General features: G+C 42.7%; 1 protein-coding gene across 1 annotated transcript in view; it reads left to right on the top strand.

Annotated features, from left to right (window-relative positions):
• The window catches only part of Dock2 (dedicator of cytokinesis 2), a 409,830-nt gene that overhangs the window by 6,685 nt on the left and 375,232 nt on the right, over positions 1-27,913 (top strand). The window contains exon 2 of the mRNA XM_040748446.1: positions 19,567-19,650. Within this exon, the coding sequence (XP_040604380.1) occupies positions 19,567-19,650 (84 nt within the window). The remainder of the gene's footprint in view (positions 1-19,566; positions 19,651-27,913) is intronic.

The raw sequence follows: 27,913 nt of genomic DNA, 5'->3' as shown, positions 1-27,913 counted from the left end.
TTGCAGGTCTTTAATCATCAGGCACACACAGGCACCACAGTCTGTATTTTGCAGCCTATATTGAGCAAATGTGGGATGATGTTCTTTGTTGTTGTCACCCATCTCTAGAGGACACCTCACATGTTCTCTCTGAGAGGCCCTCCCTCCCTTCCTCCTTCTCTCCTTCCCTCCCTCCCTCTCTCCCTCCCTCCCTTTCTTCCTCCCTCCTTTCTGTAATTGGTGTGAATTGAGCAGCAGTCAGGCTGAGTCAGTGAGCTGCTGAAGACATACTGTATTTTGTTCTCAGGGAAGTACATTCTTTGTCTCCCTGTCCCAACAAGGATGCTGCTGGTTTCTGTACTGGTTTTAAATTCACAGTGGCAGAAACTGGGCCTGGAGGAGTGGGATACAACTGACATATGGATGAATACTGTTGCAAAGCATGGTCCTTGGTCAAGGGCTACACTATGGCTAAGAGAGCCCGTGTTCTTGCTGCATTATAACATGACAGAGGGTGACATGTGGTGGGGCAGACCGTGAGATCAGCTGCTACAGAGTGACAGACAACACTGGTTCCAGCTAAATGCTGAGGTTTTTGCCCGGTGTCTGTTACTTTTCATTGCTTTGAAGAAACATCATGACCAAGCCACCTTATAAAAGAAAGAATTCAGTTTGGGGCTCGTGGTTCCAAAGGGTTAGAACCCATGAACATCACAGCAGGGAGCGTGGCAGAAGGTGTGCAGGCATGGTGCTGTAGCAGTAGCTAAGGGCTTACATCCAGATCTGCAAGTTGGAAGCAGAGAGAGAAAGCTAACTGGGACTGGTGTGGGCTTTTGAAACCTCAAAGCCCACCCCCAGTGACACACCCCCTCCAATAGGGCCACACTCTCTAATCCTCACCAAACACTTTCACCAACTGAGTACCAAGCATTCAAACATATGAGCCTCTGGGGTCCATTCTCATTCAAACCTTCACACCTGGCAGGTGAGGCATGTGTGCTGGTGAACAGGCTGCAGCAGTAAGGGAACTTCCTAAGGGAAGAACATTCAGGTTGGAAAGCACATGCAATGCAGATAATGTCTCAAGGAGGATGCCCTTCTGATGTGTAGGGGGGCAGGGTGGTTGGATCTGGGGTAGAAGTATAAGGACGGATTCTGTGGGAGGGGGACATAGAGAGTAAGGACTTTGTGGGTATCATAGAGATGGAAAGGTGGGGTGAGATATTTCAGGGATTGGAACGGAATAGAGAAATGCCGCATCTTACACTTGGGCTGACAGTTTCGTGGGACGTGACAAAAAGGGAGTTAAGTGTCATAGCAGAGAGGCTGGTGAAATCGCAGCTGCAGTGACCTAGATATGATGTGGCAGTGGCTCGCACTTGGAGGTGGCCGTAGATGTGCTGACATGGGCCTCTCTTTTGGATACAGGTAGTGTAGGCAGAGCAAGCGGATTTTCCTCATGGATTAGACATAGTATGAGAGACAAAGCAGAGTCCAGGATGGTCCTCAGGCTTCTGGATGAACAACTGGAAGTGTCAAAACAGCATGTGGGATTTCTCTACTCATTCTGGATCTAAGTTACCACCAACCTCCTTATAAATAGCGAATTGCCCCACCCTTTCACAGTGTGGTTCATTTAGAAAGGTGTGTGTTACTGTGTCCAATCCTCAACGATACCCGGGAGGAGGATGCAGAGGAAACTAAGATGGAGAAAGGTTTCCAACTCATTTTAGGTCCTTTTGAAACCACACCTCAGCCCTTCTGTTTTGTCACCTTTCAACTGTGCCATGGTCCACTTTCCATTGCTGTAACAGAACACCACAGACTGGGTAATTATTTAAGAATAGAAGTTGATTTAGCTCCTATGTTTGGAGACTGGGAAGTCTGACAACTTGGCATGGGCATATTCTCAGCATCTACTGAATGTTCTTGCTACTTATTAACATGGTGGAGGGTACCACCTGGTGAGGTAGAGCATGTGTGCTAACTCAATTCTTCCTTTCTTTTGTTTAAAGTAATTGTGCCATCTTGGGTTCTACCCTTATGGTGTCATCTAATCCTAATACAAGAATTTGGGGATTTCATTGCCAACCCATTGGCGTTTGGGGGACACATTGTCTATGAACTGTGTAAATATCCGTTGCCTTTCCCAGTAGGTGATTCATTCCGAGGGAAGAGCTCCACTGGGGATTCATTCTGAGTCTGTCTTGCCCAAGAGTAATAGGAAGATGAGGCAGAGATCCCAAGTATCCCAAGTTTTTGACAGTGGGTTCCCTTGAGAATCCGGCAGAAGCTGCAGGCCCATCTTTCCAGAAAGCATACATCTGCACAGTCAGTGTTATAACTCATTCATTCCCATATCTGGAGCTAGTTAAAGTCCCTGATAAAGTGTAGTCAGTACCCATTCTGTAAAGTGCCACAATGGATACAGCCAAGGCTCTCTGTTCCAAAGTATGAATCTTGGACTCAGGAGCTGCCACCAGTCAGAAAAGCATTTTCACAATCTATTCAGATCAGTTCAGCCCCATAAGTCCCTGTTGGGAATGAATGAATTATAGTGGATACAGCATCCCTGCCGCTGGGGACCTCAGTCCAGTAGTAAATCTCTGTATGAGGCAGCAAACTGTCTATCACTATCTATCTCCTGTTTCTCAGGCTGGGGCAGGTGGACACCTTGCTTTATGTTACCATGACTCTTGCTACCACTCCCATCACATTTTGCTGCAGTCTTCTGTTTAATTGTCTGGGACCCTTTATAGAATATGAGCTCCAACAAGGCAAGGCTGACCCTCTATCCAGTGTAGTTGTGTAAGATGCTTCTTTAGTTGTTGATTTTATGGATGGGTGGATGGATGTGTGGAAGAATGAGTAGAAGGATGGGTCCATGGATGGACAGGTAGGTGGATGAATGGATAAATGGATGGAGAGATGAGGGAGGGATCAGGGAGGTAGAATTCGAAGTTTTCCCATTCCTGGGCCTCACAAGGTTCATGTAGACTGAGTTACCCATCCTGCCTCCACCTTCTCACCCTATCCCTTTCCTTTCAAGAGGCTATATCCTAGGAGAGCACTGCAGCTCTTGAACTCCTTCTTGATGTTGGGCCATTACAGCTGGCCACTTGTTCATACCCTGCAGCTGCATTAAGATGGCCCTGCAGTGTCCTTGCAGATCACACTGACTCCTCCTACCTCCCTCCTGCTCCACCCCTCCCACCACTCCTCTCCTGCCCTGTGCTCATGTTCTCTTCTTCCCTGTGGCGCTAGTCTCACTTCCCTCATGGGGCCTTTTGCCCTCTGAGAGCCCACAGCTGCTGTCCTGGCAGCTGAGCTCTACACATTCAGACAGCTCCTTGTCTCTTGTGTATGTGTCTCCTCTACTAAATTTCAGAGGGTCCAGGAGAACCAGGGCTGTTTACTTCTCTAACCTGCAGGATACACCAGATCGCCAGAGACTTAGAATTTCTGCAGAGAGGGCTGATGTGGTTGATTGTTTTAACCCCTCTTTCTAACTCAATAATTGTATGTGAGAGTAAGGCGGCGTATGCACACCTGCATGCCTGTGTTGTGGGAATGCCCACGGCATCTTCTAAGCATGGTTTACCCATCTTGGACCAGCTGATCCTGTGAGTTGGGCATGATTCTTTGACACAGAGCTCGCTTTTCCACTATACAGTGGTGTATCAGTCCATTTTCTGTTGCTCTAACAAAATGCCTAAAGGCAGAATACTTACAAGGAAGAGAAGTTTGTTTAGGACACAGTTTTAGTAGTTGAAAATCAGAGACTAAGCATGGGCTTTGCCTACTCAGCAGCAGGTGAGGACTTCAGGACCACTCGGGCACCAATAGAGTGGAGACAAGCAATGAGAAGTCAAAGACTGGGAAGGGGCCAGGCGGTTCTTTTCATGACAAGTTTCTCTGAGGAACAATTAAGTCCCATTTCCAAAGGCAATGTCTCAATGACCTAACCCACTTCTATTGGGCTCTGTCACTTGAAGGCTCTACCATTTCCTAGTGTTGTGTTACCAAGGCCCCACCTTCAGTGAGTGAGCCACTTGGTACGTACTCAGGTCACATTTAAACCATAGAGGATGGTTAAGTAGCATCTCTGGTCTCTACCTATTAGAAAGCACATTCTGCCTTCTACCTGGCCCCAAATTAGGGAAAAGACAAATACTGCCAGAAGGAAAAACAGCCACCACCTGAGGAGCTCTGACTTGGAGAATTCATCATGGGAATCCAAACTTGATTTCTATTTCTGTTGGCTGAATGTGATCACTTTGACACACCAAAGACTACACAATGATGTGTTGCCCCTAGGGCCATTGTCACAATCCAGGAAGGGCCCCAGAACTCCTGGCATAACTCAGGTGACAGGCCCATCTTTGTAAGAGGTGGGGTATGCAGTGGTGGAGACCAAATCTCCGAGGCCAGCCTGGTTGCAGAGAAATCCTGGCTTGGCTCCTTCCTTACCATGTCTTCTTGTGCTTAATCTTGTACTGCCTCAGTTTCCTGATATGCAAATTAGCATAATAGTTACAGCTACCAACAGTTGTATAGCAAAGATCTAGTGGAGGTGAGCTGTGGCTCTCTGAGGTGTCCTGGCTGCTGAAGGAACTTCTCCCCTCCCTCCTTCTTTTTGTCTCTCTGCCACCTCCTGTTTCTCTTTCCTCCTGCCTCTTCCTCCTCTTCCTTCCCTCCTCCCCATCTGTCATCCAGACTGGGGACCATCTCAAGTCATGTGCTCCATTGCATCTGGGTTTGGAGCTCTGCTGGTCCCTGCAGCTGCCTTCTCTGCTGCCCCATCGGGGTGTTGCTCTTGTGTTGTGCCTGCCCATAGACTCCAGCACATGGCTCATCTGTGTTACTGAATGCATTGCACTTGCCCCTAAGATATGCCCATTGGTTCTGTTCCATTGGAGAAGCTCTCCAAAGCTCAGGTCAGGTTCTAGAAATGAGTATCAGTCTATTGCCTTCTCTGTTTTTCTCTTATTGGGTTTGTTTTTCTTATACAGCAATTTGTCTAAACTCTATTAATACTTGGTGTTGCCTGCAGACCTTGTTTTCAACCATGTCAGCAAATGACAGGGCCCAAAATGAGGGACAGATCCATCCTGAATGGTCACAGAGCACTTGATGGCAGCTATGCTGGGTCAGCATCTCTTGATCCAATCTCAAGATATTCAAGAAAAAGAAAAGGCTTACCTGTCTTTGTCTTCATTCACACCCCATCCCTTCAACAGGTACTCATGCAGAGCCCAGTAAATATTAATGCGCATCTACTGTAGGCCAAGTGTTGTTCTTGGCATTGGGAGTTCAGCATCCCTGAGCTGGGGGGAAAGACAGGATATGAACTAGTCCAGTGTGTATAGAATAAGGCATGATGTCAATAATGGGCTGCTCAGAGAATCAAGCACTTTGGGTTCTCCTGAGTTCAAGTATACCTTCTACAGCAGCAGTCTCAACCTGTGAGTTATGACCCCCTTTGGGATCACATATCAGATATCCTACATTATGATTTATGACAGTAGCAAAATTTCAAGAAGCAGCAATGAAAATAATTTTATGGTTGGAAGTCACCACAACATGAGGAACTATATTGATGGGTCACAAGCTTTAGGAAGGTTGAGAACCACGGTTCTAAAGCTTTCTAGTGGTATGACCTTAGGCAAGTCCTTCCCTTCCCTATCCTCCCTCTTTCTCCTTCCATTTTGCTAGAGCCTCACACATCACTCAGTAAGCTGGTTCTTTGCCTTTGAATTACATCCTAGTCTGGTTCTTGAGGCTCTGAATTTCTTGAATTAAATGAGTGACAATATGTTGGAGAGTTACCTTGATGATTAAATGAACTATGTCAAGGCCTTTGCTTATCTTTTCTCTCACCACAGCCTCAGTTCTCAGAAGATGCTCTGTGGCTTTCCCTCAAGGAAATCAGTGTCTGTGCTTGGCCTATGACAAGTACTCAGTAGGTGTCAATCAACCACTTTCTTGGAAAACTGTGTGCTGTGGCTAGAATTTAGACATCTGCATTGTCTGTTTGTCTGTCTGTCTATCAATCTATCTAGCTTTCTTTCTGGTAGATAAATGTGTACCCTTCTTCCCGTACCTCAGTTTCCTTATCTATAAACAAAGGGAAATATACTGATTTCCTAACATAGACGTGACATAGAGACAGGACATTTACTGTATCTGTGAGCCACAGGAATATCACAATGACATTCAATTTTACCTTATTTCTCTATAGATTTGGATTTAAAAATTATGTGTACCAGTGTTTTGTCTGCACGTCTGTCTGTTCACTACATGCATGTGTGGTGGGAGGAGGCATCAGATCCTCTGGAAGTTAAAGATGATTGTGAGCCACTATATGGGTGGTGAGAATTCAACCTAGGACTTTCAGAAGAGCAATCAGTACTCTTAATCACTTAGCCATCTCTCCTGAACCTACATTTGAATTCTTCATGTGCAGAACTCTGTTGTACCTTCAGGAAGAACTGGTATGGAACCAGTGGGTTCGGTTTTCAAGGTTGATAGGCATCCCATCAAAGCCTCACAATACCTGTTCTGATGACGGACAGACTGGGGTTTCTACATGAGTCCCTGATGGAGTTGGTGGCCTCAGGTCACCCCAGTTTTTGGGAACACCCCCTTTGATCCTTGGCTGTGAGAACAACATCTTCATGAGCTCTCATTGACTTTTTGCTGCTGGAGTTCCTGGGTGTGGCACTTGATGCATGAGATGCTCAAGTCCTCTGTGTGGAGCTAGACACCTGTGATGGGGGGGGGGAGGCAGGACCATATGTGATGAGGATGCTAGACTGGGATCTGTAAGCTGGCTTAGGACCGAGGCAATAGGTAAACTCTCCCACTTGCCTATGTCCGTGGCCACAATAACAGTGGCTCTTGTTCTGAAGTGTCCTTTGCCTGCCTCAGGTTTGTCTGTTTGTTCATTGTGAATGTCAAAGCTCCAGTGTGAGAGTCAGCAGACATCATGCAGGTGTTGGTTCTTTTCATTTTACTTTGTGGGTCCTGGGGACAGAACTCAGGTTGTCAGGCTTGGCAGAAGGGGCCTTCAGCCACCAAGCCACCCCACCAGCTCCCATTCCCAGATGCCTTTCTTCCTTTTCCATTTCACACTTAAAGTGTTGACAGTGGCTGTGCCTCTTAGGGTGGGAACAAGTGGGCCTTCCCTCAGCCTGGTCAGGAACGAACAGAGATAAGAAATCGCACTCGGCAAAGGGTGGCGTCCTGCCCTGGAGTTTCCTGTTAGTCATTTAGAAAACTGAACAGAAGTGGGTACTGGTGAGCAGAGTCACTTCCGTTGTCTGTTTTCCCCTAGCAAATGAAGCTTTGAGAGCAGAGGCCCCCAAGCAAAGGGAGGATGGGCTTATGTGTGGCATCATTACTTTCATATATGTAAGCAGTGAGTCCTTGGGACACATGCAAACGTCTCCCTTGGAGACCCAGTGTGAAGATGTTTCTGAAACATCTCAAGCTGACAGGTTTGAACTCTCTTGGCTGAAGTGTGTGGGCAGTGTGTGAGGGAAAGGACTCTGGACAAAACCACAGGACACGGAGCAAAACTCAGTGTGCCCCGCCCTCCAAGTGTCTGTGCACTGACCTGATTTGCTGCATAGGCGGACCCGCATCTGGGTGGTTTCCTTCGGTGGAAACCGCAGTTGATCCTGCAGCCCTGTCAGCTCCAAGGCTGAGTCCCAAGGCCAAGCTGTGGGTTGGAGGAGCAGAGCGTCAGTGCAGAGCCTGATTAACAAGGACACTAGCACACTGGCATGTGTCCAAGCACCAGCAGCCAGTGCAGAGAGAGACGTGTAAGCTGGGCCATGTGGGGAAGGAATAGGAAACGACTCAGTTATGCCAAAGAGAAACCTCTGGGTCCCTGGGGTTCTCTCTAGACTTGCTCTTAGACAAAGGATTAACTTCACTGAATGTTGATCCTCTGTGTCACTGACTGCAAACTGCTGCAAAGTGGAATTAAAGGGGACCTGAAGCTTGGAAGGAGTTATGGTGCTCTGACTAGCTGGCTTTTGGAGATTTTGTAATACTGATAGAAAGAAACCTGACACACAACGCTGGAGCTCTTACTGTGGCTGTGTGTGCCTTTTGCGACTAATATTGGGTTGGGTCTTTTAGGAAACTGTTGACAGCAAATAAAATCAACTTCACTGAGAACGAGGGTGGCCACATGGAATCTTGGCTAACTGGGACTGCAAATGAGGAAACGGTGCCAGAGGGCAGGCCCAGGCCAGAGGTGTTTGAGTGTAGGTGGTGTGTGGTTCCATCATTTGCTCATTCAGAGTTGTGATTGGCTGTCTTGGAAGAAAAGGGACTGGGTGTTGTCTCACTCTTTGGGTTATTTAGAGGAAGCAGGAAGTCTCAGAATGCTTGGTAGAAGCTAACGAATCACAGGTGGCTTGTTAATCTGAGTGCCTGTGCTCAGGTTGCCCAGGTCTGCTGCAGAGGTGCCTGAGACCAGAGCAGAAATCCTAGCATCCTTCACCGGCATCTCCTGTCCAAGCAGGCTGTCTGGATTACAGAGGACAAAGTGTGGGGCAGAGGTACAATTGGGCAGGCTGACCCCAGTCGGGTTTGGTGCTGGTTCCACTGCTCTCTTGGCCTTGTGTGGTGCACAAACAGAATGGCACACTGTGGCCTTGGGCTTGAGGCCAGAGCCGGTGAAGGACAGAACTGACCACCTGAGCTGGGGTCTGAGACCCTGCCTCATCTTCCTAAGCTTCTTCACCTCTCAGGCCCCTTCATCCCCATCACTAACATTCTCATAGAGAGGTTAGGGAGATAGGACACACCTTGCACTGGACCCATTTAGTATCCTAGTAACCTTGTCCCATAGATACCATCATGCAAGGACATGAGACCCAGGGAGGTCACACTGCACAAAATGGCAGAACTGGCATTTTTCTGAGTCACTCAGTTCTCATTGCTGTGGTTTAGGGGGTCATATGTTACAGAGGTGGGAGGGTGAAGAAGAGGGAAAGGGGATGAGTGAGAGGGCGTGTCTATAGAACAATCTATAGAAGCCAAGGGCTGCTTCACAGGGTCAGGCATGGTGCACAGGGCCAGGCATGGTGCAGTGTACTCCCAGCTCAGGCACTGGGACACACTGGGTAACTTGATTAACATCTTTGTTCCTCATTTGACATATGGACAGCATTCTTTCCCTGCTTGGCAGCAGTACCGTGAGGATTAGATGAGTGAGTGTGTAAGAGGAGAGAGCTTCGAACGGTGTCTAGTACAAGGCAAATGCCTGATGAACACTGGTTCTTGTCAGGGCAAGCATCATTCCCCACTCCCTTCTGGGTTAGCTAGGCCTGGTCAAGTACAGTTTCTCTCTAGGAACCTTACCCTGTGTAAAGTGTAATTTACTTGCTTGGTTCCCCACATGCCTTTCCGGGTAGTCAGAGCTAGCACAATGATGCCTACTTTAGGACACAGAGAGGAAGCCTGGCCTGCAGCTGTCCGCTGTCAAAGTAGGTGGGAGGTGCCTGTGAAGGCCAGGCTGCCTGATACCCTTGCTAGGTTACTGATGACTGTGGATCACTGAAGGCACGCTCCACACGTGGCTGCCACATCCTGGTCCCTGGCTCCTCAAGGCCCAACATTCTTCTCTGCTCTCCTGCTCAAACACGCACTTCTCCCTCCTAGCAGCACCTCAGCACACTTGGGTGCTCGGTGCCCAGTTGTTTCTTCATAATTTTGAGTGAACACATATTCTCAGCTTGCCTCTTTTAAAAACCACTCTAAGTTGCACAGTTCGATAGTACTGACCACAGCTACATTCCCATTGCCTAGCCATAGAAGAGTCTCATTTCTCCAAAATGAATCTATTACCCACTAAGCAGTCAGCCCTCACTCTGCCCCAGGGGCCATTTAGCTGCTTGCCACCTGTTTCTCTGTTTCTGATCTCTCATATAAATGGAGTGGAGCAGTATGTGGCTTTTGGGGTCTGACTTCTTTTACTTAGTATAATGTTTTTCTAGTACCATCTGTTCGGTAGCAGGAACCTGCACTTCGTGCCTTTATCTGGTTGAATAGTATTCCGTTGTGTGCATATACCGCATTTTGATTATACAGCTACTGATAGATATCTAGGTTGTTTTGATCTTTTAGCTTATGCTAATAGCATCCAATGAAAATTCATGTGAAGGCTTTTTGTTTGAACTCTTGTTGACAATTTTTGGGTATGAGTTGGGAATGGAATTGCTGGGTCCCATGTTAATTCTGCTCGCCTTTGAAGACAAGGCACACAGTCCCATAATTGTTTCACATCTTGTTCCCATGCTAAGTTTGGAGGATTTCAATCTTTCTGCATACCTTTCAGACACTAAAAGAATAATTATGGTCATACCAGTGGGTATGAGGTGGCGTGCTGTGGTTCTGATTGGCAGTTCCCTAATGACTTTAATGACGAAGATCTTTTCATGTCCTCATCGCTATTTGTGGGTCTCTGGTGAAATTGGTTTTTAATTCCTTTATCCATTTGCAAATTGGTCTATGTTGTCTCTTTGTTGGTCAAATGTAAGAGTTCTTTACAAAGATCGGAACAGTCTAGACGTTTCCTACAAATCTGCTTTGTTGCTGTGAATCTCTGCATTACCCGCTGCCCATTGCAAAAGCAGCTTCTTTGAAGGCTGGGAGCAGCACTATTTTATGGCTATAGATATAGATATCTAAGCATACTTTGATGGCTTGTCTACTTAGTTAAACAACAGGAGAAGGTTCTCCCCTAGGGTCTGCGACATCTCCACTCATGAGTTCTTTTGTTTATTTGTTTGTTTTTGAGATTTTAATTTAATTACAGCATTTCTCCCTCCACTTTCCTTAAACCCTCCCGTATACTCCTCTCCACTCTCCTTCAAGTCCCTGGTCTCTTTTTCACTAATTGTTATTGCATGCATATATGTATATATATGCATATGTATATATATTCCTAAATATAACCTATTTAGTCCATATTATGTTATTTATTTGTATTTTCTTAGGGTTGACCATTTCACACTGAACAACCAATTGGTATGCTCTTCCCTAGGGAGGGCCATCTCTCCTACTCCCAACTTTCCTCAGTTATCTGTATTTTTTTTTTTGGTAGAGTTGAGGCCTTTGGACTTTTTCTTGTCCACTTTGGCATATGTGTTGGCATGTTCAGCTCACATTGGGGGCAGTCTTGTTGGTGAGATTTTATGTGTGTAGCTTCTAATATTAATAGCAGATTAAATCTCACAGCAAATGCCCTGGTCCTCTGACTCTTCTAACCTTCCCACTCACTCTTTTGCAATGTCCCCTGAGTCTTAGATGCCGGAGTGTTGTACAGATGCATCCATTAAGACTGAGCCTTAACTGCATTTTGAATGGTTGCTGTTTTCTGTAGTGGTCTCTATCTGTTGCAAAGAGAAATTTCCTTGATGAGAGATGAAGACTGCACTTACCTGTGGGTATAGGGACCAATGTTTATAGATTGTTGTTGGGGATTGTGCTGGTTTAGTAAACTAGTGGCTGTAGATTCTTCTCCAATAACTGTGATTTCATTAGCACCGAGTTGATGCCAGGTTCAGATACCAGGCATGGTATTCCTCTTGTTGAGCAGGTCTTAGTCCAATTAGAGAGCTGTCAGTCACTGCCAAGGTATGTGTACCACTACTGCACCCTTAGGGTTACTGTGCTTATAGATGTTATAGCTGGGAAGGACTGGTGGTTACTTCCCCTTTGTAAGCTTGCATGGTGCCTTCTAGTACCATGAAAGCTAGTCTTCAGGGAGGTGGCTTTTAGGACAGTTCCAACTTGGGAACCTCTGGGCCCTGTTTCTCAAGTGTTGCTGTCTTTAGCAATAGGGACTTACTTTTTTACTTCTAGAGGGTAAGTAAGGGCAACAGCAAAAGGTTGTATGTTTGGGAGCATACAACCCTAGGCAACTCTGGCAAACAACTCAAAAGAGGGCTTCTCCTCTCTAGTTTTGGGGTTTTCGTTAGGTGTTCTTTGGCTCTTGGAAGTGGCACCATCAATTCAGATGATAAAAGCTGATTAAAACTCTACATGTATATTTATACACTGAATTATGTGCATTGTAGCTTTTGTGTAAATAGTTAATACTGTGATTCCTTGTATTACAGTACCAGGCTGAGGTCCCTCCTGTGGAGCAGGCCTCAAAACTAAACAGAAATCAGTTTGCAATCCCTGTGAGAGTCATCTCACTATTGCACACAAGTGGGTATATCTTGCTGGATGATCATTATTGTACAATGCAGGTCCACCACTGGTAAGGCTATTGGTGATGTTTCTCCCTCATCAGCCTGCAGAGCACCATTGGGCACTGTGAGAGCTAGCCAGCAGGGAGGAAGCTTCCAGCTCAGTTCCAACTTGCTATCTCTATGTTCTGCAACCAAAATATGTTGTGGGTTCCACAGCAGGGTCTTACTATTTAGCTCTGTGTGTAACCAAGAGCAATAACAATGGCCTATATCATTTTGGGGGGCCTCTGGAACTTCCCTGGTTACTAACTCATAGGGAGGTATTCCATGCTTGACACTGGGATGTTGGCTTTATAACCTGAGGCTTGTAGAGCAACACTATCCACATTTGTAGAGTAACCCTGTCCAAACTCTTCCAAAAATTATATATTAATTAGCTTACAAAGTAGTGGGTTTCTATTTGGCCTTTTCGTGAATCCTTAGTTTTGATTGACCTTCTCTTTCATCTTTTCCTCCTCCCCACCCATGCATTAACCTATCCACCCACAAATTCTCCATCTGTGTACTTTAAAATGATATATTTTCTACTGTCTGACTGCTCTGAAGGCCATTTCCTCTCCATTTGGGGGGGCATTTCTAGGTTGCCGATTTCTACAAATATTCTGACCCAAACACACAAACATAAAGATTCAAAACTAAGATCCACATATAAGAGACAAATGTGAGGGTGTCTCTATATCTGAGCCTGGATACCATTCTCAGTGTATTTTCCAGCTGCATCCATTTCCCCTAAAAATTACATCATTCCACTTTCTTGGATGTAAGCTTTGATGCACAAAGGTTTTAAATTTTTGATGAAGTACAAATTGCCTTCCTATTTTTAAAAATAGCAGACATTTTTTGTTATATGTCTTACCTAGGGTTTGATGAAACACCGGGACCCAGGAAACTTATAAAAGAAAACATGTAATTGGGGGCTTGCTTTCCATTTCAGAGGGTTAGTCCATGACCGTCGTGGTGGAAAGCATGGTGGCAGGCAGACATGGTATTAGAGCTGTAGCTAAGAGTTTATTTCCTGACCCACAGGCAGCAGAAAGAAAGAGTGAGGCTGGGCCTGGCATGTACTTTTGAAATCTCAAAGCCAACCCTCAGTGCACAATTCCTCCAATAAGGCCACATATTCTAATCCGACCTAAACAGTTTACTACTGGGAACCAAACATTTAAGTATGTGAGCCTATAGGATCATTCTCACTCAAGCCATCACATGTCCATCTAAGAAACCATGGCCAACTCAGATCATAAAAACTTACAGCCATATTTCTCTTAAGAGTTTTATAAATACGCATGATCTTGACGTATTTTGAGTTAAGTTTTGAAGGTGTAAGATAAGCCCCTGTTATAGTTAGAATCAGAATTGTTCCCCTACAGACCTATGTGATGGAAAGGTGGCCACTGGCTGCTGGTGTTAATTTTGGAGGGTGGTTCCTAGCTGGCAGTGGTCCTTTGGGGGGCTGTTTCTTATCTATGCCACTTTCCTCCTCACTTCCTCTGCTTCTGGTCTGTTGTGAGGCCCGTGTCCTCCCTCATCTCTTGCCACCCACCCTTATCTCCCCCTGTGGTCCATCCCCAGTTCACTCCTCCCAATGGGTAACGGCTCCCTTGAGGAGTCAACATAGTCTGGTACAATAGGTTGGGACAGGTTCCAGCCCCTCTCCCACACACTAAGACTGAGCATGGAATCCTACATTTCTGGGGAAATTACTACTTGTCCATGGCATCTTTTTAATATGTCACTAGATTCCACTTGCTAATCTCTTGTGGATGCATGCATCTATGTCCACAAGGGATACTGGTCTTTACTTGCATATCCCTCCTGTTAAGCCAAGACTACCCACAATGCTTTTTGAAGTATTTTCTCTACCTACCTGTATATATCTTCAAAGGAGCAAATTCTAGTTTTGCTGAGTATTTATTGCATTCTATCCTCTAGTGTACTTCTCATTGCTTAATTTGTATTATTTTCTTTTACCTTTGGGCTTAGCTTTTGTTTCTGTTGTTAGTTGTTAAAAGTAGAAAAATAGATAATTAATTTGAGGTCTATGTTGTGCTTCCAGGCAGATATTAACAGCTATGAAATTTTCTAATCATGCTTTTTGTGGTATTAGTGAGTTTTGTTGGGTTTTGTTTTCATTTAAATTTGTTCCAAAAAGATTTCCTAATTTTTCTTGTGAGTCTGATAGTCGTTTTACTTTTGCCTATGCTTTTTACACTCCCTTGTGATTTTTTTTTCAGATTTGATTCTGGTAGGGATCTCTAGCTTTATTTCTGTGTGGTCACAAAAGATACTTTTCATTATTTTAGTCATTTTATCGCACCAAGACTCATTGTGTGGCCTAACTTGTGATCTATGCTGTAGAATGTCCATGTACCTGGAGAACATGAATTCTAGAGGGCAGTGTTTTACAGATGTTGGTTAGATCCAGTTGTTTGTGGTACTGATTAATTCTTCTGTTTCCTTCTTGACTTTGTGCCTAACTTTCTATCCATTGCTGGTAACAGGTTAATGAGATCTTCAGCTACTGTTGTGGAACTACCTGTCAGTGTTTGCTAATATATTTTGTTCTGTTCTTAGGTATATGTATATTTGTAACTATCCCTACCTAGTGTGTGGATCCTTTGCCAGGATAGAGTGTTCTTTGGTCTCATCTATTAAAGTTTCACTTAAAGTCTGTTTGTCTACTATTAGTATACCTTCCATTGCTCCTTTTTGTTTACTGTGTGTATATAGGACATTTAAACATCTAACCTACTAGTGTATCTAAAGCAAATCTCTGGAAACAATATGTACTTGGATTGGGATCTTTTTCTTTCTTTTTCAAATTTCATAGATCGATTTATTTAGAATTACAAATATTAAGAATAAAAGATTTATGCATTTCTTAATTAACATAACAGTTTAGCTAAATATAAACTTTCCACTAAAGATCTGCAGTGACCCAGTAACAACAAAGAACACAGAAGCGCTTTTAAACTATATAAAATTTCAAATGGAAAATAATCTTATTTCAGTTTTGTTATGCATTAATTTACAAAATGTCTCATTTTATGAGACGTCAAAGAATGAGGATCCAGGCATCAGCCTGGGAATCCAGCATGGGACCGATCAAGACCCCCTGAATGTGGGTGTAAGTGAGGAGGCCTAGGTAATCTATTGAGCCTTGGGCAGTAGATCAGTACTCATCCCGAGTATACACATGGACTTTGGACTCCCATCCAACAATGAGAGATGCACTCTCACCCTGAACTCTTGGGGGAGGGTCTAGGCCTTGCCCTGGATGAAATGACAGACTATGGACACCCCCATGGAGGGCCTCACCCTCCCTGGGGAAATGAGGGGATAATGGGGGAGTTGGGGAGAGGGCACAGGAGGAGGGGAGGGAAAGGGAGAGGGACCTGGAACTGACTTGTGAAGCAACCTTGTTTCTTATCTAAATTTAAACTTAAAAAAAAAAAAGAATCAGGATCACCTCTATAGTTATATTTTAAACTCCAAATCTGAAAGCAATTATATTTTGGCTTTATAATAATGTATATTAAAACAAAATTTTAAAAATACACACTTTTTACAAGATTATTTTAGGCAGGTTTTTTCTTAAAAAAAGAAAAAACAATAACAAACAAGGAAAAACTAAAATAAAACCTCCATTTTTAATTCACATCAGTCACATGCTTTCCTTATAAAATATTTTTACTTTATAAATTGTGTACTGTTGGATTTAACAGGATTTAATTATTTTTCCCTTTTGCTATTCGTGCTTTAATGAGGGTTTCATTACTTCAGGTTTACACCTGTGTATCTTTATACTTTGTTCTTATTTGTCCTTCTTTCCTACTTGTCTATATTTTTCAAATTCTAGTTTCCCTTTCTAAATGTTTTGAGTTGCTTAATTTTTAAAATTATTCATCTTCATTTTTTATGTATATGGATATTTTGTTTACATACCACACGTGTACAGTGCCCAGAGAGGCCAGAAGTGGGCGCCAGATCTCCTTGGAATTGGGGTGACAGATGGTTGTGAGTTGTCAAGTGAGAGTTGGCAATCAAACCAGAGTATTATGGAAGATGAGCTGGTGCTCGTACTGCTGAGGCATCTTTCCAGCCCCTGAAGTTGTTTTGTTACTGTTTACTGGTTACCTTGGTCTTTACAATTCATTACATTCTCTTATAACAATCTAGTCAGAGCTGATATTAGTCGTATGCCATAGTATATGCCTTGCTGTGGTATCACCCTTTATATTACATTACAATCACATCTTCACATTGTGTGCCCATTATCATAGACATATGATTATTGCTTTATGAGTTTATCTCAGTCACCTTAGTTCATTGAGACTGTGGTGTAATTTACTAGCTATGGAGACAGTTTTTTTTTTAAATCGGTTTTGTTAAGTTCTTAATTTTTCTCTTCATTTCTGAATGGAAATCCTATTAGCTACGGAATTCTCCATCTGCTGATTATTTTCCCCTTTTAGTCTCCTAATTGCCTTCATGGTTTTTAAACGAGAGCCCTGTGCTTTGATCTCATTAGGATCCTTTGTATAGAGTGATTTGTTTCTTTGCTGCATTAAAAATTCTTCGTCTTTGTGTGAAACAGTTGGACTTAAATGTGTCTCAGTGCACAGTGCTTTGAGATCATCCTGCTTCTGTTTCCCTTGCTATGGAGACTCACATCTTCCATTAAACTTGGGTGGTTTCTGACCATTATTTCTTCATTTCTTTTTCTGCCTGATTTATCTCTCCTCTCCCTTTGGAACTCCCATTATGACAATAATTTTGTTGCAACACATAGGTCTCTGATTGGCTTGCTTTTGTTTGCCATTTTCTCTTGATGCATCTTGGTCTGGTTTGATCTCAGCTGCCCTATCTTCAAGATCGCCCATTTTCTCTCCCACCTTACTGATCTGCTGTAGAAATTCTTTGATGAATTTTTTTCCTATTGTTACTGTTGTCTCTGTCCAGAGTTTCTATTTAATTTCTTTGTCTGAGGTAAGTTGTCACTATGAATCCACACTGACCTCATTCAAACCTGTGATCCTCCTGCTTCAGCCTCTAGTGCTAGGATTGTAGCTGCATGCCACCATACCCAGCTCTACTTTTGCAATTTCTATGTCTTCAGTGATACTGTTTACTTCAGAGTCATCATGCTTGTGCCCTATGCTTTGTGTCCTATTTCCCTTCAGTTCTTTAAATGTACATAAGACAGTTGATTTAACCCTTCATCTCCCAAGTCCAATATTTGTGCTTTTATTTGCCCAATTTTCTTTTAATTTATTCTTTCCCATGAACTGACTATGCTATCTTCCTTCTTAATATACCTCATAATTTTGAATTGAAAACTAGATATTATTATGAATATTTGAATATTAATTATGATGTTATAGCTGTGAAAGACATGCTCTCCTTCTTGCCCAGAGCCTGGTGTCATTGCTTGAGATGGTAGTGCTTGGATGATGGTAGTGTTTGTATGGTTAGTCGCTTTTTGGAAATATCTTTATGAAGACTGTGCAGTGTGTGTGAACTGGAGATCCTAAATAATTGTAGTCAAAAGAAAGGGAGGAAAACTCTGGTGTTTGCAGCTGATTCTGTATGCTGACATGCCTTCAGCGACTCTGCTCAGCCTAACTTCCTGCCTGCATGGCTGTTGAGACTCAGTCAGAGCTGAGAGTTCAGGGCTTCTTGACATATTCTCTCAGCTTGTGTCTGACGTTCATGCACAGCATGGGAATTCTTTGGTGTAGGTGGGTGTATTTTCAAGCCATTATTCTTAGAAGTATTTCAATCATAATCCTAAATTCCCAGGGTTTGGGGAAGATATTTTTGTTGTTGTTGTTCTTAAAATCTTTGCCCTGGTGGGTGAAGGTAGCTGGCTTCTGTAAATGAGTGCTCAGAGCTAGAGATGTAATAGTCGTGCAGGGAACACACACGCACGCACACACACCTTAAAACTTTTTGAGACGAGGTCCTTCTGCTGTTTACAGCTCCAGGAACCTACATCAGTGACTTAGGCAGCCATCATCAAGACTGCCACTGACATGGGGAAAGGAGACCATGACTGTGCTACTATCAACCTACCCCTCTACCCCTCCTTGCAATGATGTGGGAGATCTCATGTTCCAAACGACTAGAGAAGTCTGTGACAACTCCCGCCCCCAGGAACTAACAGTTTGGATGAGAATGCAGGTTCCCTTGGTGTTTTTTGGAATCCCTACCCCGACCCCCACCGTCATGCTTGGAAGTGAACCCAGGACCTTGCACTTGCTAAGGAACCGCTCTGTTACTGAGTTAACTCTCCAGCCCATGGATGGGAATGCGTTCCTGAATATTAAGCACTCCTCCATGAACACTACAACCTTCAGGAAACAGTGTGATTGTGGCCTGCAGGAGCCTGAGGGTTTGTTCTGGTGAGCTCTAGGTTGGCTGTGCTTGGTTAGGAAGCAGGTAAGATGTTTTGTGTTGCTTTCTTTGGTTGTGACGAAATGCCTGATGTAACAGCTTCAGAGGAGGGGTGTTATTTTGGCTCACCATTTCAAATGAATTTCTGGCCACCATGGGTGGAAGGCATAGCAGAAGGGCTATGTGGTGGTTGGGAGCTCCTGGCAATGCCTTGTCCTTCTGAAGCAATGGATCAGGAAGCAACGACTGGAATTAGCAAAAGGCATAATCAAAGGCCCACCCCTAGTCACTCGTTTCCACCAGCAAGAACATCCTAAAGGCTCACAACCTTAAGCAGTGTTACAATCTGGTAGCTTTCAAACCTCTAGCCCATCCCATCCTACTTATTGGACAAAGACAATCTTGTGGTATCAGAGTAGTAGAGAGCCCTGCATGTTAGGATTCTGTTGCTGAGATGGGGAGATGGGGAGCAGAAGGCAGCCCAACAGAGAGGGTGAGAGTATGGAAGCTGGATTAGAGTTTCCTGGCATTTCTCATCTTGGTGACTGGCCAGAATGCCTTCCTTTCCATTTCTGGGCTCATAGCTCCTGCTTTACAATGGGTTGCTTGTGAGGAAGGAAGAAGAAGATACACAATCTCATGCCTGGAGCACAGCAAAAGGCCAGATGTATGGATGGTATAAGCAGTCTCCTGGTCGTCAAGGCTACAGTACAAGACTAATGTGGGAAGGGGTTCAGTTTTTAAGTGGGTATGGTTGATGATTGAGGCAGGCAGTTGGTTTTTTCTCTGGCTTTCTTTAACCCATGTGGGCTTTCCTAAGTGTGAGATTCACTCAAGGCAGAGGCAGCAAGGTGGACCAAGGAGTCAAGATACCTAGAGGTGTCACTGACTGTCTCCGTGTTCCATTTCACAGCCATCTACAACTTCCAAGGCAGTGGAGCCCAGCATCTCACCCTACAGATTGGCGATGTGGTACGGATCCAGGAGACCTGTGGAGGTGAGTCATTATTGACTATGTGTCCCTCAGATGTTGGTTCCTTCACCGTAGGAACCCAGGCACTTACAGTATCCATGGGTTCTGTATCCATGGGTTCAACCAACAACAGACAAGACAATATTGCATCTGCAATATGTATATTCAGTTCCTATCATTACTCCATAAACAATACAGCACTATGATTATTTATATGACATTTCCACTATTAGGTGTTAGAAATGGCATAGAGATAATATAAAATATGTGAGGACCTTCATATGGTCTACATAGATATGGTACCATTTTATATAAGGGGCTTAAGAATCTGTGGGCTTGGTGCGGCAATCCTGGAGCCAATCTCGCCAGTATTTTGAGAAATGACTGCAATTAAAGTTTACTGAACAAAAAAAGTGCTTTATTATTTTAGGAATGTTCATTTCATAACAAAGGCCTAACTGGCTGACTTGATGTTTGCTATGCTCTGCATTTGCCACAGTCAGGGGACTATGGGACTTTGAGCCTGTGGATCTTTCTAGATGTAGCTCTTTATTAATATGTACACTATTGTAAAGAAAAATCAGCATCATCAAGATGCAGGAGGGTGCCGTAAATTATCCTCCTGACTCTGAGAGAGAGGCTGTGCCATACAGTAGTGTTATATAAATGTAGCTCCCAATGGAGCAGGTACCCAAGCTGGGACTGTGTGCTGGGTAAAGTGGCAGCTTCTTCCTCCTGCAAATCCTACAGGACACAGAATCCTACTCAGGTCTCACATCAGCCCACAAGATAGGTAGAGTCCTCCGCGGTGCTGGGTAAGTTGCATGAGGCTTCTCAGGCGGTGGAGCCCTGCTTCCCTGCAGATGTGTGCAGAGGTGCTTATGTATGCACGCACCCCAACATGACATTCATGCAAACACCTATAACCTCCCAACAAAGGTACACGCATATGAATACACAGCTACCCATAAACATAGCACACTCACAAGCACACACAGAATCACATACAAGCAAGCACAGATTAAAAACAGATGTGAACCAAGAAAACAAGCAAATGGAAAACCTTTCTTTGAAGAGGGTAACTTAGTATTTCATACTTCAAAGCAACATATAAGGGAATCACTACTGAGAATGAGAGCTGCTTGCATGTATAGTGTTAAGCTTTGGCAGGATTCTTTTTTGGGTTACAACTAATGGGGTGCCCAGGACTAGGAAGCATCCCAGCCTTGACTTTTGAAAGTCTTTTGAACACACAAGATGAGCATGGTTCAGGAAGTCGTGGCGGAATGGCGAGGAGTGGGTGGGTGAGGGGATACCTTCCTGTAGACTCAGGCCTGTTACTCTAAATTTACCACCCCTTCCCACAGTACAACCCTAACTACAGTATAGTCCTACGTTTTACACATCTAATTCTACCCATGGCAGGAAAACTTTTGTATTTGTAATTTTCTCATCGGTTTTAATTACTTAGTATAAGCTATCTATACTAAAAATATGTTTTTAAAATATCCCAAGGTTAACAATGATTAGCTTTGGAAGGTTGGAACACTGAGTGATAATTACGTCACACTTTGTGCTTTTCAATTGTTTTCAAAGCATCTGAATCAGAATAGTACTCCCTCTACCAGCTCAGAGATCTCAGTGGCTTCAGGTTCCTCACCTGGAGAGCTGTGATCACACTGCTCCTGGACTTGTTACCTTAGTCAAAAAGGGGAGACTCAAGGCGCTTGACTCAGGGTCAGCATTTTGTGTTTCTTCTCTTCACCCAGTAAATCTGCAAGAGAACCAGTATGGGTACCTATCTCTGCAATATGGGGCATGGTCACTTGGAAGCTGGTTTTTTGTTTGTTTGCTTGAGACAGGGTTTCTCTGTATTGCTTTGGAGCCTGTCCTGGCAATCACTCTATAGACCAGGCTGGCCTCGAACTTACAGAGATTCACCTACCTCTGTCTCCCGAGTGCTGGTATTAAAGGTGTGTGCCACCAACTCCTGGCCTCCGGAAGCTGAATTTTTGCATGCCGAGAATGGATAGGGTTAGCTCCTTCTTTGCTCAACATTATGTTTTAAATAGGATCTGTCTACTTTGAGTTCATATAAGGGTCCAGTTTCTGAAGCTATATGCTAACGGTGTGACACAGGTGGAAACTTAACCATGGTGTTACAGGTAAGGCCTTTGGAAAGAAAAGTCATTAGGGTGGGAGCCTCATGAGTGAATTCTGGAAGCTTTATAGTGAGTGGGAGAAAGACCACTCAGATATAGAGGAGTGTAGAGGCCGATGTGACGTGCCAAGGGGGAACCTTACCAGAGGCTGCAATGTGCTGCTTGAATCTCTAGAATTATGAGCCATAAATATCTAAGTGCACGCAGTATGAATGAATCAAACACAATGAATGGATTTTATAGATGTGAATGGGTTTTATTACAAAGATAACATGTGCTGGGTGGTGGTGGCACATGCCTTAAAATCCCAGAATTGGGGAGGCAGAGTCAGGTAGATCTCTGTGAGTTCAAGGTTGTGGCTTCAGGAGTACTGGGATTAAAGGCCTGGGCCACCACACCTAGCTGTCTCCTAGACCACAGTGGAGGCGTTGTTCTGAGCTAGCCAGATTTATTTAGTTAGCATCTTCTTCATAAGGCCGTCCTGGGGGTACGTATGTCCCACAATTTATTATTTGCTGCCTGGCTTGTCCTTTTTGGAATGGTGGGAAAAGTCTCATTCTGTCTACTGATACTTGTGTATGTCAGCACCCTGGGGCCTGTCTTTGGAAGCTGGGGGTGGGGCTTCTAGACAGAGAGCCCAAGAAGTATTTGCATTTCAGTTGCCAGTAAAATAAGACCATGGGGAGGGGTGAGCGGAGGGACCAGTGTGAGATCCTTGGTTATTATAAAACAATGTGATGTTGCTGCTGTTTTCTGCAGAGAGTATCCGATGGCACCGTATTAAGACCCCCATCTTTTCACCTGGCAATGTCTACAGCTCTTCAGAGCTGGCAGATGCTCACACCAGCATCACTGTGTGGGTTGCAGAGAGCTGGTGCAGAGTGGGGCTCACAGGAGCCCATAGCACCTTCTGTACTAGCAACTCTGTCAAGGGGTGGTCATGACCCAAACAATGGGCATGGTATGAGCTCTTCACAGGGGCTCTTTCAAAGCAGCACTTTGCCAGGGGCCCTGCTTTGTTCAGATGTGTGCTGGAAGCAGCTGGGGCGTGAAAGGGACTCTATTGTTTTGAAGATACTGCTCCACTCTCTGGATTTTGAAACCCAGTTTTCCTGTTGTTTGAATGAGGGTGGGACTGAGGTGTCAGTGAACTTGAATTCTGTCTCTATTCTGTTGTCATGGAAATATGCTGAAAGTCTATCAGTTAAAAGAATGGTATTCTAAATCTGTAGGTTTTGGAAACAAAATAGAAAACATGTCTAACTTGCTGGAATATGGCATTAGTTTAATTGTTTTCTAAAACGAGATCACATAGAATCTACTAACTTTTTGAATATTTCCCATATGGCAGTCACAGGGAAATCTCTGAAATTTTCTCCTTATTTAATCTTATTGACATGTTGACTGTGTCCTTTGTCTTACAGAAGCTTCTCAGTTTCAGGAGGTCCCATTTATTAATTGTTGATCTTAATGTCTGTGCTACTGGTGTTATGTTCAGGAAGCAGTCTCCTGTACCAATTCGTTCAAGGGTACTTCCCACTTTCTCTTCTAAGAGGTTTAGTGTGGCTGGATTTATGTTAAGGTCTTTGATCCACTTGGACTTGAGTTTTGTGCATGGTGATAGATATGGATCTATCTGCAATCTTCTACATGCCAGCATCCAGTTATGCCAGCACCATTTGTTGAAGATGTTTTCTTTTTTCCATTGTATAATTTTAGCTTCTTTGTCAAAGATCAGGTGTTCATAGGTGTGTGGGTTAATATCAGGGTTTTCAATTCTATTCCATTGGTCTACCTGCCTATTTTTGTGCCATTACCAAGCTGTTTTAATTACTATAGCTCTATAATAGAGCTTGAAGTCAGGGATGGTGATGCCTTCTGAAGTTCTTTTATTGTACAGGGTTGTTTTGTCTATCCTGGGTCTTTTGTTTTTCCATATGAAGTTGAGAATTGTCCTTTCAAGGTCTGTGAAGAATTTTGTTGGGGATTGCATTGAATCTGTAGATTTCTTTTGGTAAGTTTTTTACTATGTTGATCCTGCCTATCCAAGAGCATGGGAGATCTTTCCATTTTCTGGTATCTTCTTTAATTTCTTTCTTTAAAGACTCAAAGTTCTTGTCATACAGGTCTTTCACCTGTTTTGTTAGAGTTACCCCAAGATATTTTATGTTGTTTGTGGCTATTGTAAAGGTTTCTCTGATTTCTTTCTCAGCACATTTATCGTCTATATACAGTAGGGCTACTGATTTTTTGAGTTAATCTTGTATCCTGCCACTTTGCTGAAGGTGTTTATCATCTGTAGGAGTTCCCTGGTAGAATTCTTTGGGATACTCATGTAGACTATCATATCATCAGCAAATAGTGACAGGTACTATGATTATTCCTATTCAACACATCACTTGTCAATAATCACTCAGATAGCAAGACTCAGATCTTCATTCTAATCCCAGTTTTGAGTTCATGCATTTTTATTATGTATAGTTGAGGTGAACAACATGATGCTATGGACTACAAAGAGGGAGTGGAGAAAGTTGCCAGAGCTGCCCATCATTTCACAACTACACAGTTTTTGTTATTGTTTCATTAGCTGTAGTCCTCATGCTTCACTTACTCTAGACTTCTTCACCTTGTATATCTGCTACTTTGTAACTTCATTTCCTCTACACGCCCACTCTATCTCCCTCAATTACCATGCTTTTGTTTTCTAACTCTACATATTAGACTTGAAATTTAATGTTTTATTTTGTGATTATAATTTAATTACATGTCTACCTTATCTTTCCTCACTCCAAACTCTCCCATATGCCCTTCCTGCTCTCCTTCAAATTCATGGCCTCTTTTTTTAAAAGTGGTTATTGTATGCATATGTATACATGTGTATACATATTCATATTCCTGAAAATAACCTGTATGTTCTTATAATGTTACTTGTATGTGTGTTTTCAGAGCTGACCCTTTGGCACTGAACAACCAGTTGATGTGCTTCTCCCTGGGAAGACCAACTCTCCCACTCCCAACATTCCTCAGTTGCCTGTGGTTCTTTGTGTATGGTTGAGGCCTCTGTGGCCTTTTCCTCGCCTAGTCTGGCATGTCCATTGGTGTCATCCTTGCTCAGCTCACATTCATGCTGTCATGTTGGTGAGACTATAAGGATGTAACTTCTGCTGTGACTAGGAGATCCAATCCCACAGCAAACTCCCTGATCCTCTTGCTCTTTATTGTTCTTAGATTCTACACACAGATGAGACCATAGAGTATTTTCTTTTCTGGCACATGCTGATCTGAGTTAGAACATTATCCAGGTTATGTTAGCTAACAGAGTCTCTCTTTCAAAGGCTGAGTGTTATTCAGTTTTGATAGCACAGTTTATACGTCTCATTTTCTTTGTTTATTCACTGGTAAGTGTTTGCTTTATACCTTGACTTTTATGAACAGAGCTTCTGACTATTGTGAATATGGAAATACAGACATCTTTAAGAATTGATGATGTCATTTCCTGTGGATAGATGTCTAGAAGAGAGCTTGTTGTTCATGCAATAGTTCTATTTTTAAATTCTTTATTAATCATCAGGCTGTTTTTCATAGTAGCTGTACCTGTATATCTTCCTTCCAACAGTTTACTTGGTTTCTTTTCCTCCTGGATCCTTGACAACATTTATTACCTTTTGACGGTTTGAAAGTATCCTTCTCAGGGGTCATATTGTGGCGTTGTCTTGTTATGGTTTTGATTTGCATTACCCTGATGATTAATAATGTTTGACAACTTTTCATATTCCCACTAGCCATTTTTGGATATTCTCTAGAGAAATGTCTTATGTTTTAAATGGATCGTTTGCTTTTGTACTATTAAGTCGCATGAGTCTTTTATTAATTTGGATATTTGTCCATTGTTAGGCAAATAATTTGCAAATATTTTTCCCAATCTCTAACTTACTATCTATTTTAATTCAGTATTTCTTTTACTTTGTGGGAGGTTTTTAATCAGAGCTCATACTCTTAACAGCTGATCAAATAGCTTCTATTTGACTTGATATTATTATGTATCTAATTACACAGGAAACTAAAAGTATCTCTCATCACTTAGATTTTGAGTTTGAGGCCAGCCTGGTCTACAGAGCACAATATCCAGGGCTACACAGAGAAACCATGTCTCAAAACCAAGCAGAACAAAACAGGATCTCAGACAGGATTGAAATCCACAGCTCACCACTCCCATGGTACCCTTTTCTTTTATCCACAAGCAGGCCACAGTTGTCTTTCAATGTATTTTTTTTTTTTTGGTTTTTCAGCTGTAGGAGTTCCCTGGTAGAGTTTTTCAGGTCACTTATGTAAATTATCATATCTTTTGCAAATAGTGAAAGTTTGGCTTCTTTCTTTCCAATTTCTATCCCCTTGATCTCCTTTTTTTTGTCTTACTGCTCTAGCTACAACTTCAAGTACAATACTGAAGAGATATGGAGAGAGTGGACAGCCTTGTCTTATTCCTCATTTTAGAGGAATCACATTGAGTTTCTCTCCATTTAGTTTGAATTTGGCAGTTAGTTTGCCGTATATTGCTTTTATTATGTTTTTTAAAATTTATTTATTTATTTTTACATTTTAAATAGCTTGTTTTACATGTCAATGATGTCTCCAAGACCTTTATCATGAAGGGGTGTTGGATTTTGTCAAGGGTTTTTTCAGCATCTAGTGAGATGATCATGTGGTTTTTCTTTTTCAGTTTGTTTATTTGGTGGATTACTTTGATGAATTTTCATATGTTAAACCATGCCTGCATCCCTGGGATGAAGCCTACTTGATCATGGTAGATGATTTTTCTGAGGTGTTCTTGGATTCTATTTGCCAGTATTTTGTTGAGTATTTTTGCATTGATGTTCATGAGGGAGATTGGTCTATAGTTCTCTTTCTTAGTTATGTCTTTGTGTGGCTTGAGTATCAAGGTAATTGTAGCCTCATAAAAAGAGTTTGGCAATGACCCTTCTGCTTCTTTTGTGTGGAACAGTTTGAGGAATACTGGTATTAGCTCTTCTTTGAATTTCTGGTAGAATTATACACTGAAACGCTCTGTCGTTGGGCTTTTTTTTGATTGGGAGATTTTGATGACTGCTTCTATTTCATTAGGGGTTATATATCTATTTAAATTGTTTATCTGTTGTTGATTTAATGTTGGTAAGTGGTATCTATCCAGAAAACTGTACATTTCCTTTAAATTTTATAATTTTGTGGAGTACAGGTTTTCAAAGTATGACCTGATGATTTTCTGCATTTACTCAGTTGTTATGTTCCCCTTTTCATTTCTGATTTTGTTAATTAGCATGCTCTCTCTCTCTGCATTTGGTTAGTTTGGATAAAGGTTTGTCTATCTTGTTGATTTTCTCAAAGAACCATCTCTTTGTTTCATTGATTCTTTGTATTGTTTTCTTTGTTTCTATTTTATTGATTTCAGTCCTCAATTTGATTATTTCCTGGCATCTACTTCTCCTGGGTGAGTTTGCTTCTTTGTTTAAGAGCTTTCAGTTGTGCTGTTAATTCTCTAGTGTGACTATTCTCCAGTTTCTTCTTGTGGGCACCTAGTGCTATGAACTTTCCTATTAGCACTGCTTTCAAAGTGTCCCATGAGTTTGGGTATGTTGTATCTTCATTCTCGTTGAATCCTAGGAATTCTTTATTTTTTTATTTCTTCCTTGACCTAGGAATGGTGCAATTGTGTATTGTTCAATTTCCTTGAGTTTGTAGGGTGTCTGCAATTTGTATTGTTGAATTCTAACATTAAACCATGTGATTCGATAGGAAACAGGGAGTTATTCCAATTTTTTGGATATGTTGAGGTTTGTTATGTTGCCAAGTATGTTGCTGATTTTAGAGAAGGTTCCATGTGGTGCTGAGAAGGTATATTATTTTATGTTCTGATGGAATGTTCTATAGATGTCTGTTAATCCAAATTGGGTCATAAATTTTGTTAGTTCCTTTGTTAAGTTTCTGTTTGCTGGTCCTGTCTAGTGGTGAGAGTGAGGTGTTGAAGTCTCCCACTATAAGTGTATGAGGTTTTATTTGTGATTTGAGTTTTAGTAATGTTTCTTTTTACAAATATGGGTGCATTCGTATTTGGGGCATAGATGTTCAGA

This window comes from Mesocricetus auratus, unplaced genomic scaffold (genome assembly GCF_017639785.1).
Source record: "Mesocricetus auratus isolate SY011 unplaced genomic scaffold, BCM_Maur_2.0 Super-Scaffold_100007, whole genome shotgun sequence".
NCBI lineage: Eukaryota > Metazoa > Chordata > Mammalia > Rodentia > Cricetidae > Mesocricetus > Mesocricetus auratus.
The sequence above is the reverse complement of the archived record's forward strand: the minus strand, read 5'-3'. Positions and strand labels throughout refer to the sequence as shown.